This window comes from Thunnus thynnus, chromosome 10 (genome assembly GCF_963924715.1).
Source record: "Thunnus thynnus chromosome 10, fThuThy2.1, whole genome shotgun sequence".
Classification (NCBI taxonomy): Eukaryota; Metazoa; Chordata; class Actinopteri; order Scombriformes; family Scombridae; genus Thunnus; species Thunnus thynnus.
In genome coordinates, this window is record NC_089526.1 from 8,304,436 (window position 1) to 8,316,412 (window position 11,977).

At 37.3% G+C, this 11,977-nt stretch overlaps 1 protein-coding gene across 2 annotated transcripts; it reads left to right on the forward strand.

Moving 5' to 3' along the window:
- The first annotated feature begins 77 nt into the window (after nt 1–77).
- On the forward strand, nt 78–7,522 carry il21r.2 (interleukin 21 receptor, tandem duplicate 2). Of its 2 annotated transcripts, none has more exons than XM_067600720.1 (9): nt 78–2,116; nt 2,344–2,437; nt 3,392–3,539; nt 3,647–3,804; nt 4,095–4,240; nt 4,345–4,507; nt 4,842–4,938; nt 5,032–5,116; nt 6,315–7,522. In XM_067600720.1, exons 2-9 carry the CDS (start codon nt 2,368–2,370, stop codon nt 6,864–6,866), a joined length of 1,419 nt encoding a protein of 472 aa, XP_067456821.1. In that variant the 5' UTR covers nt 78–2,116; nt 2,344–2,367; the 3' UTR covers nt 6,867–7,522. The 2 variants fall into 2 exon arrangements, with proteins under 2 accessions (XP_067456821.1, XP_067456822.1); XM_067600721.1 differs by having other exon boundaries at nt 3,392–3,512.
- Nucleotides 7,523–11,977: the final 4,455 nt, after the last annotated feature.

Consider the following 11,977-nt stretch of genomic DNA (forward strand, 5'->3'; position numbering starts at 1 on the left):
GCATTCTCAATGCTGTTTCTGACTTCCTGCCCAGCTCGATCTGCTCTGTGCTGCTTGGCGCGGCATCCGTGAAAAATAGACGAGGCATCTCCATTGACTAGAGTGGCCGCGATCAGTTCCGGCAGCCGCGTCGGAGCCGGAACGCGGCGCACACGCGCCCGGTGGTATTTAGGGGTTAGCGTTTCGTCAGCAATTAGAATATGTAATTCGGAGTCTAATGTGTGTTAATAGACACTGAGTAAGAAACATCTATAGAACACAAGAGAGTTTTACTCATGCAGATAAGAAAATATGTTTATGATTGTGTATGCTCAGTGTTGTTTGTGTGTAGAAAATGTACAATTTAGACACTTGTAGCATTGTGTATGGGATGTTTATAGTAAGTGAACTCCATTGAAAACTTTAAAGCAGGATGGTAAACTAAAGTTATTACAGTGAAGTTCACAGTTCAGAGATAGTAGAGCTTATATAAGCTGAGTTAATGCCACAATGATATGAATAACATTGCTGACAACTGTCTTAAATATGTTTTTCACAGGTAACCCCTGTGAATAAATGTGTTGCACCACTTTGGACTCAGAGCTTCATCCTGAACCTGTAACATATTTACTCCATTACAGGGAAACAGCTCTTAGAGAATGTGTAGCCTATCCTGAACATAATTACTGATTGAAAACTAGGCATGTTTAAATAACCACTGCTTCCCAGAGACTGTGATAGGTGTAAATGGAAAATGTAATGTACATGGAATAGAAAACTGAATATAGTGGTATCTGTGTGTTAGTGCTGTTCTAGGTTGTAATATTAAATTTAGTTGTCGGGGATGGTCAGCATGGCACCTTTAGTTTAATGCTGTATTATAAAATGTAAAAACACTATCTAGGCCTTGAGTACAAACATTACAATGGATGCTAACATGAATTTATCTGTGCATAGGTTGAAGCAACGTAATGCATTTAACATCTGTATTTACACATTTTGATCACCTGCCATTCATTAAGGTTCGCAATGCCATGGCCACCTTGCACTAACTCTGTGTCTCATCTTGGCCACCCCAGTCAAACTGTCCTGGATAGACCCCTGCATTCATGGCATATTTTGGACTGACATGTTAGATTAAAACACCAAATGAGGGAATATCTTTTGAACAGTTAAAAGGATAAATTCTCACTTATTTAAGTCTGTCTTAAAACAGACCCATTTTTAGATGGGCAACTGACTGGTTTTTAAATGGGCAACTGGTTGGTTTTCCTTGCTGTAACCATTCTTCCTGTTCATACTTGACTTGAAAGATCCCCTTCAAATGACCTTTCAGTGTAAGTGATGGGGGCCAAAATCTACAGTGTGTCCATATAGTCATTTTGTGCAAAAATGCATTTAAACATTTATCTGAAGCTTATATGAGGCTTCGGCAGACTGAGTTAGTCATATCAAGTAGATATCTGCCACATTTAGTCTTTTTATGCACTCTCTATTTAGCATTTATAAGAAGTATGTAAACGTATGTATGTAAACATTTAATAAATGGCCACACTATAATGTAGTTGTAAGCAGATGTAATTGTTTAATGTATTTGTCAACAGCAATCATCCTCCTGTTTTGTTATAGCTGCTCATAAATACATTATAGTGTGTTATAAACCATTTATTGAATGTTTATATACTGTTTATAAATGCCAAATAGTGTAACTTAAAGTGTTCATCCTTCCAACGGAGCAGCTTTTGGGCTTGACCACAAAATAAATGTATTTTAACAAAATATGTCACCATTTACAACATAATCATAATTATAATCCATCAAAACAAAAAAAAGCTTATCCACAGTGACATGAAATGATTCCTCACCCATTCCATTAAAGTATTATCACAAGGACAATATTTTACTCAGGCTATACCAAATGATATGAAAGACACAGAAACAAATTTAGTCTAAAAGAGAATGAACACAAGTAAGAGCACGTGCCCAAAACTAAACCAAATAGGTGAAAGACGGAAAAAAAAAAATTAGGCTTGTGACGAGGTTTGACTTCCTGTGATGCAACCAGTGATAAGTAAAACCTCAGTTCCATCTTTCATTCACTGTCTGAGACATCAACAGAACCAGGGCAGCCCCCAAGGTAATAGCACTTTCCATCATAGCAGTAATGGTATTAGTGCAAATTTTCTTGTTTTTTTCAAATAATTTAAACTTGAGCTATATGGTTACTGTATATTTCTGCCTGTCATATTCATGTCACAGGCTTATTTTATAGAATAATGGATTATTAAATGTATTGTATTATAGAAGTAAAGAGAATAAGAAATTTTAAGATGATAGGAGGAAATGTTTTATTCATATCCACAGAGTGATACTCATATCCGTGGAGACATGACGTGTCCGCAGCTCCTGTTTGTGTGTTGGTTCTCCAGCGTCCTTGCAGTGACCCACTGCATGACAGGTACTTCTCACTCACTTCCTTCTGCGCTATTTGTGGGTAAGGTTTTAATGAGGCAGCTTGTGGCATATCTCATCTTGTGGCTTGTATTTGTGTGATCAAATTCTTTCCTTTTTATGATTGATTGTGCTTAGATGTCACATTCCGGTAATCAACCACAGTAGGAGGTTTAAGGGAAATGTTTAACTATAGAAATGTCAAGAGGTATTTCATATCATCTGATTATTATTTTAGCTATTTGTCATCTGTGATTAACCTGAACATTTGAGTAATATTTTGATTACTCCACTGGTGGAAAGTAACTATTTCTATTGTAGACTACATTCTATTCAAATAATGTAGGTTTCACTTAGCTCCATGATGGCTACAATTAGTGGTTACTTTACAAATTAGCATTTTACATAAAAAATATTGGTAAAGATTAAAATAGTGGTTAATTTACTCTCTAAACTTCTCAGATGTTTTCATTTAAAATAACTATTCAAGGTTCGAAAAGAAGTAAAATCATCAAATGTGTCATAAAAAAGCAAAGATTAGAGAAAGGTTTAACATATCAAAACAAATTTGTGTAGCAGTACTTTGTTTGTTCTTCTTTCATACCCCATTAATAATATTACGACCACTCAGATTTATCTTGTGACCTGTGGAAGGGGCCCAGCCCCTGGATTGGGAAACCAATCTGTATAGAAAGTAGTTTAAAATAACTCCACCTGGACCTGCTTCAACAATAAAAGTAACAATCATCAGTAACAAACTAATGATGTAACATAAAATAATATAATACTCACAGGAGGCACTTTTCTGATACTATAAGTATATTTTGATGATAAATATCTGAACTTTGAACTTAAAATTATCAGAATATTTCTTCCACCACTGGATTACTTAGTATTTGAGTAAGTCATGTCATAATGTTATTGTGTATGTAACAGTTATCTTTTCTTCCCACTTTCACAGTTGATGGATATTCATGTACGTGTGACTATTGGCACACAGTTACTTGCATCTTGAACATCACTGCTAATCCTGTCGGACAGTCCAACACCACCTATCACCTGGAATTCAAACCAAGCTTGGGGCAAATGCACTCCTTCGAGGATTATATGTATAAATGAAAATGTTAAATTCTTCCTACAGAAATTAATGTCTGTGTTTGTACCAAAAAGATGCACCAAATGTTAATGTTCTGTTGTTGTTTTTTTGAATCTTTAGGCACTGTGAGAATTGTCTGGCCATAAATCACAGTTACAGCTGTGTCTGTAAAAGAAGCCCTCAGTCACCTTTTGCCTCTGAAGATTCCTATGACATAGACCTTTGTCATGAATCTGGCTGTAAGAAATTGGCAGAGGGTTTTATGCCAGCACAGAACAGTAAGTATGAATTGACTGTGATTCATACTGATTGTATGTGTCTGGATGACTTGTGTGTATGTTGATGTTTGTGTTCCATGACATGAATGTATATGCGGCTGTGTATTTGATGGTACATCCATAAAACGATAAAACTTCAACAAATTTGAATATTTCAAAAGGACAGTACCTTTATCATTCAGTAGAGAGTGTGAATAACAAACATTAGGTAATGTTTTTACAAAATGTACTGTGTGTATTAGAAAGATTTTCATATATGTAAATATGATTTGATGAATGTTTGTGATCAGTTCAGCTGACACCCCCACATCAAGCTGATGTCCAACAAACACCAGAGACTTTCAACATCACTTGGAAAAGTGGGTATGAAGACCACATGTTTCTCCGCAAAGACCTTGAATACAGTCTCCTACTTCAAACACCTCAAGGCAACAAGGTAAGCTCTTGTCATAAATAGCCATCCTTTGAAATCTTTTTTGCTGGAATAATATCTCATAGTAATTGTTGTTGTTTTTTTTTACCTTTTCAACCGTTCCCCAGGAACTTCATTCTGAAGAAAGGTCTGAGTGGATTCAAAAATCACAACTCATACCAGGTGCTACATATTGCATTAAAGTGAGATCTAAACCTAGTCCTAAAGTTTATAATTGGATCTGGAGTAAATGGAGTCCACAAACATGCTGGGAAACTGAAGCAAGAGAAGGTAAATGCCCCCTTTTCTTTAGTACAAAAGTTTCATGGCACTGACTGTCAACATTGAATCTAAATGTACTGATATAAAAGTACATTTGAAGCCTGCTTTCTGCGGTATGTGTGAGGTCTTATTGTCCCACTGTACTGCATGCCTCAGTGTCATCAAGAACAATAGTTATATATTTTTTTGAATGATATGAGTCAAAGTCTGAAAACCCACAAGACTCTTTCTAATCATCATCACCTTCAAAGAATTATACAGACAATTCAGCCACCTAGTAGACTTCCTGCCATGTCTGTGCTATGAATCACTAATTCAGTATTATTTCATGAAACTTTCTCAGAACAAGAAAATATATTTGTCATTTTGACCCAATCTCTGGGCCCAGTGTGTGTGGTTGTTGGAGTCCTGCTGTTTGTATTCTCCAATCCTGCTGCAAGGTAATTCATTTGTACTGTTAAACATTGGAGAAAGGGTTATTTAAGGTAAAAATGTGGATTGATCTTTCTGATTTTTCGTTAATTGTATTGCAGAATGAAGATAAAAACATTGTCCCACACACCATCACCAGCTCCTTTCTTCCAGCCTCTATTCAAACAACATGAAGGCAACCTCCAGGTGAGGTGGTAATACAATGTTGTCTTGTCCGTTCTTTTCCTTGTTGTCTTATTTTAGGAAACTAAGTCAACTGGACTTTTAATGACAACATTAACAACAGCAACTACTTTAGGTATTGTGTATAGTGTAGTCAGTGACCATGTTAAAGAATAGGCTCATAGTTTTTCCCAAGTCTGTCCTAAAACAATAGTCCAGTTTTTCTTACTGTTATCAATTCCTCCTGTTCATACCGATCATTAGAGGATCACCTCCAAATGCACTTTCAATCTAAGTGATGGAGGACAAACCACAGTCCTCTGTTACGTTCATCTGAAGCTAATATGAAGCTTCAGCAGTACAAATTAGTCAAATGAGGCAACAATTCTCTAAGCTACAGTGTTTTTAGCGCCAAATTCGCTCTTTTTGTTACAATCCTTCCACTGTCAGCTGAGACACAGAGAGATTTGTTGTTTTTTTTTACTAAAAAGACTGTACCTGTGGAAGATATCCACTTTATTTAACTAACTCAGATGGCTGAAACCTCATAATATCTTCAGATAAACATTTAAATACGTTTTTGCTCAAAACGAGGACTGTGGATTTTGTCCCACATCACTTACATTGTGAACACATTTGGAGGGGATCTTCTAATGGTCAGTAAGAACAGGAGGAATGAGTACAGCAAGAAAAACCTGTTTCAATGTTTATATGAGCACCTGACTACAGTTTTAAGTCTGACTTGAAAAACTTTGAACCTATCCTTTAAGTCCTCGAAGATGTTTTGGTTTTAACTTTATTTTGTTCAAATTTCAACTTTAGAACAGCGGAACTATCCTTGTGCAACAATAAACAGAATTACACATAAGGATACAACATAAAGCAAAGCACAATACAAGCAGCATAAGTAATCATTTCCTCAGTGTCCACTAGAACAGCGTTTATAGCTTTTATACATCAATAACTGTATATTTTAGTCAAGGACATATATGAGGAAGAAGGGCGCCCTCTAGCATCCTAGTTACCAAAATGATATCTGTATGGGAATTATCAGCATGGTTTAAAAATGTCCATTGTTTCAATAGTGAAAAACATATAGTAGTTAGTAGTTTTCACATTAGGTATCAGTATGTTTACTGTTTGTGTTGTGTATGTGCTGCGGTGGAAATGAGTCACGCAACATTATCATTCCTAACATGTCTAAATGCTACTGAATTCACAGGAATGGCTCTCACCTCAAGGCAAATTTGTACTAACATATAAAACTGAGGAGATCTTAACAAACGCTGTTGTGACGGTTGTACCAAAACCCATCACAAAGGACCCAGAAGAGAACCAGGACTTCCACAACAACCCCACAGTAACACAACTGGCCTTCACTCAGTGTCAAAACTCCTATGTAGGCTTACCTGGGGTGCATGAGGCCTCCCCTCCTTTAACTGTGGTCTGTGCAGGAAACACTTCTTACACTCAGCTCCCTTGCCCCGTGTGGGGGTTTGGTATTGGAGAAGTAGAAGCTGTTGTCTCCTCTCCACCTGACGATTTCTTAGAAATCAGCTGTGCCGACTCTGGTTGCAGCTGCGAGGATCTGACCCAAATCTCTGAGTGTAGTTTACCAAACAGTCCAGTTGATCACAATCCACCACCATCTAGTGATTACTGTATCCTCAACAAAACAGCAGAAGGTGTTGTTCCTGTTTTAGTATCCAAAAAAAACAGCCCAAATGTTCCATCTGATTTGCCACAAGAGGATGACAGCGTAAAATCTGAATGATTGTAGGAGAAAGGTGACACTGATTGTAATGGCTGTAAATTGCATTTAAGGAATGGGTCAAATGGGTTTACATGCACACACACATTACTGTATTCTGCTATCTGTTCTAGATAGAACTTCTTACTAAGCAAGTGCAGGTTTTGTGTGGTTTTATGGCTTGAATTCCCTACAACATCTATGAACCTCATGAATGTGTTTTTGTAAAGCAAAAAATAAACACAGCACAGTTCAGCACATGTGGTAGGCTTCTGCTTTGGCTAGCATGAATATGTTGCACTTGATGCCTTTGCCATATTGACTGTAAACTATGGTGACATGTAAATGTGTGTGAATTTCAAATCAGCTTTCAATGATATATTTTTTTTTAATTAGTCAAGTCAAGCTTATTATTTTGCCTTGTTTACACAATGTGTTTATTTGCTTTCACTTTTTAATGAATAATAAGTAATTAAAGGGGCATTAAGTAATCTCAAAATGGTTTGTAATGGTTTTAGAGAGATGTTTAGATCTTTGCTGGACCATTGTCCATCACTGAATTGTTGAATTGTGTAGTGGAAACTATAGACATATTGCCTATAGGTGAGGCCAGTTAGCACTGCTCCTAAAGTAAATGGGAAGTGTCAAATACTCAAGATGTATCTCCCTACAAGGATCAATAAAGCACAATTTCAATGTTAAAGCGTCTCTATTAATTTCTTCATAAATGAGAGCAAGTATGGGCATCAGTGAGACATACTAGTGCCCACTGAAAAGGAAGTGGCTATACTTTGTGTACTTGCATATTCATGGTCATTTCAGAAAAGTAGAGTAAAGCTTTAATGTCCTAGAATATTCATGTGACTCATAGACAGCAGTCAATCATAAATACATAAACAAACATAGCAATGAATAAAAACAATAATTAATACAAAAAACCCACCAGTTCACAGGCTAACTCTTATGTCACTGTTATCATCACTGACATTTTGCTGACAAGGTAAAATACTTGACAAAACAATCTTACCATTTAGCAGCTGCAGAACAGCTGTGATCTGTGAGGCAGGTTTCATTATTTCACATCGTCTTCATCAACAAATGGAGTCTGCCCAGAAGTAATGGAAATTAAGATGCTCAAAGTTTCATTTTCTCATGAGTCTTATTATTATCATTATTATTATTATCTTCCATGTTTGCCTAAAGGTTAATTTCATAATCTTTTTCCAGCTGAGCCCAGCCCACATCAAACCAGCGAGAGAGGCACAAACCCAGATAGCAAAATTGCTGTGGCCCAGATCCAGCCCACACCTGACACTTTCTGCACTTTCATCCGGCCCACATATCGCACGGAATGATGGCACTTGGCGGTCCGCTCCTGTTTCCCAGATCTGGGCCACAAGCAAGCTGTAAGTCAACCAAGAACAAACCAGATAAACCAGAACTGGCCCACATCATCCAGAATACAAATACCTGAGAGCACTGCATCTTTACCAAAAAAGGCCCACATTTGATTTGGGATATTTGGGCCATATTTGCTATTTTACATGTGGCCCGTTTCAGGCTCACATGCATTTTGTGCGGGCCAGAAGAAGGCCAGCAGTGCCTGAAGTGGCTCACTTCCATATGCTATCTGGGGACAACAACTATTCTCACTTTGGAAGAAAAGTGTGTCCACGTGGGACCCTAAGCTACTTGATACTTTTACTCCACTACATTTCAGCGGAAAAATATTGCACTTACTAGTTCCTTTTCAAAAAGATTTTTGTCAACTTATAAACTTTGATGCATTTTTATTGATTAAAGTGCCCAAAATTATTGGCTATAAAATTATTAAAATTAGCTCCACACAAGCTGCCACGACATTTAAACTCTCCTAGTACCTTTATGCATTAATCATAATAATACATTGACATATAATATCATAACACCATTCTGCATTACAGGTACTTTAACTTGTGGTAACCTTAATCCCACTGCCTGGGTAACCGTAGACCCCAGAGGTATACTTTTTGTCATATTTCACAGGTGCTTTATTCTATAATTCCAATTCTTCATGACTTGTTCCTAATCAATTTGTTCCTTATGACTTCATATCATTGTTTTCTGTTTCTGTTTTAATTAGTGCTTTTTAAAAATATGACTGTACTGGGGCCCTGGGTGACCCCAGTCAAAAGCACCCAATTCCGCCTATGCAGTTTTAATAGATAGAATTATTGTAAGTTCATGTTTGCTATGAGTCCTAATTTAAAGTATCACACACTATCAGCGGGGGTAGTCCTTTGTCAATCATTTTGAAGGCTTTGTGGAAAGATTGCACTTGCGATAAAAGCTGCAATTTGTATTAAAGAAAAATATTTATTTCTGTTTTACAGGATATGCAAATGAACTGTAACTTTCCTAAAATAATAATAATCTGTTTTTTTTTTTTCAGATGACATTAATTACATAACTAATAATGTTTTGAGAAGAAATAAGTTTACATTTTGCTATGATGATTGTTTCTTTATTCTTGCGGTCCCCAGGGACCCCGGTCGGTAGTCCTATGCATTGTATGTTAAATATGTTGGTAGGATGAGGGTTGAGTAGATAACAATATCCTGACAATACTACTGTCTAATACTGTACTTTTAATCAAGCAAAGTTTTGATGTTTGAACAGTCACACTGGCACGCACCAAAACCTGCATACTGGCATGCACCTGTTTATTATGCTCAAACTAGTTGTAAGTTTTCCGGCAGCTGCAAGCATTTAGAAACTAAAATGTGACTGAGTAATGTCTGCAGAGTATTTTGTGTTGTTTGGTCACTCAATGATATGTGAGTAAAACAGAGAGAGCACGGCTGTCATCTTAACTTATATCTTAACAGTATCACATCAGTGAGCAATAATGAGTAATAAAAACAGCCAAAACCCGTCTAGTTTGCCCCAAAGTTTCCGCGATGAAGACGAGGCTCTGGCTGTGGAAAATGCCATCAGGGCAACTATAAACAGTGATGAACAGGATCTGATCATGATCGGAAATAAACTGTGAGGCTGTTAATGGGGCTAATAATGAAATGAAAAGCAAGTCTCAAGTAAAGTCTTGTGGTGAGCAGTGATGGAAGAAGTGTTCAGATCCTTTAGTTAGGTAAAAGTATCAATACAGCAATAAAAAATACTAAATGCAGTAAAAAATACTCTATAACAAGTAAAGGCCTGCATGAAAAATCCTACTAAGGTAAAAGTAAGTAAGTTAACACAACTGAGCACCTGTGACAGTGGAATTTATAGTTGTAGAAGATAGTCACACATGTGTATCAGTAAATTTGAAGTCAGATAAAAATGCTTTTGGAGTTGTAAACTTGTAGAATATTTTTTTCTCTCCCACAAATACAACACAACAGTTATACTTTCTCAAATTCTTCATTGCAGGCGCACAAATCTCTTTCTACAAATCACAAATTAAGAAACTCATATGCTCGCATTTTTGCTACGGTTGCTGCAGTGAACACAACCGTATCAAATAATGTTGTGGACAAAATTTGCACATCCACAAATCAGTATGTGAATTCATGCAATAAGAGTTGACTTTTCTCACAAATACATTTTTTTTTCTTGGATATTTATCTAGAACAAACACAGGTCAATAACTACAACTGCTTGAATCTGCCGTTATGAGTCCCAAATGTTTTTTGGTCACAAATGACAAGTTCCACACGCTCTCATTTTTGCACCACATATCTCAGTCAAATGTGGATGGTGGGTGATATCAGAAAACCTTAAACATCAGGTCCAAGCTTCTCTTGGGTTTTTGGGGGTTTTTTTTTCTTTTCGGGCACCAAGGGACAGGACAGGTCCACCACTGTAAAACTGCTGACAGGACACCTCGAACTGTAAACAAGGTCAATTATGACTCTTATGAATTTTTGATCCATGGAGGTTTTATAATTGCAAAACTTTCCTCGAGCCAAGAAAAGCGATTTAAAAATCTGCGATGTCATTATAATGTAAAGTAAGAGCTCGTGGGCGGGGCCAGCAGGGGAAAAAATACTGCGCACATTCAGCGGGCCGCACAAGGCGGAAGCAAACCAGGAAGATAGAGACATTTTTTGGTGTATGTGCCAGCTGAATCTTACTGGACTGAATGGGTGCCATTTTCAGTCCGGTACCAGCTCTTATAATACATCCATGGCCCACCCCTGCTCTGAAAGTGCACAAATCTTTTGCTCCACATTTGACTGAGATATGTGGTGCAAAATTGAGAGTGTGCAGAACTTGTCATTTGTGAGTGAAAAAACAGCATATGAGACTTCTAGTGGCAGATTCAAGCAGCTGTAGTTAATGACTTGTGTTTGTTCTAAGAAAATATCCAAGAAAAAAATCATTTGAAAAATCACTATTTGGTGGAGCTGTTAACACCTCATAGATATCTGAAATGTGACCCAGACTACACACTGCTTTTTGTAAGATGTCAAAAGCCAAAAAGGTTGGAAACCACTGGTTTCATCTTTACAACTATGTTGTATTTTAAAAGCTTGTTATATTATCTATTGTGTCAAATCTTTATCTGAAAAGTAACTAAAGCTGTCAAACAAATGTAGTGGAGTAGATAGGTAAAATATTTCTCTCTGAAATCTGATAGTACCTCAAAATTGTACTTTAGTACAGTACTTGAGTAAATCTGGATGTGGTGGGTGAGTCACCCACTCATTTTTCTATCCATGTATCTTCTGTACATCAGGTGTGGGTGTGCAACCCACACAGATTTCCAAGTGTCATGATACGGCTTTTCCCCACCAACATGCCTAGAATGAGACTCTTGGGGGGGAGGGGGGGGTGGAAGGGGGGGGGGGAAGGGGGGGGGCAGCTGGAGAAAAGCCCCTTGAATGCATCTCTCTTGTTAAAGAGGATCCTCCTGACTTTGAAACAGTCATTAAAGGGAAAGTGTGTGTCAGGGAAGATTGCTGGACCATCAGGAGGGTCTAGACTAGACTAACTGGAATGTACTGGAATATCAGTACAGAGAAAAACCTGCAAAAAAAGGTCAGCTCTGGCCAGAGGGGTGTTCCATCAAGCTGAACCATTTAATTTAAAAGCTTAGCATTTATAATTTAAGGGGTAAAAAGTGTGCCAGTGTTGTTTTGAAGTTATTCATT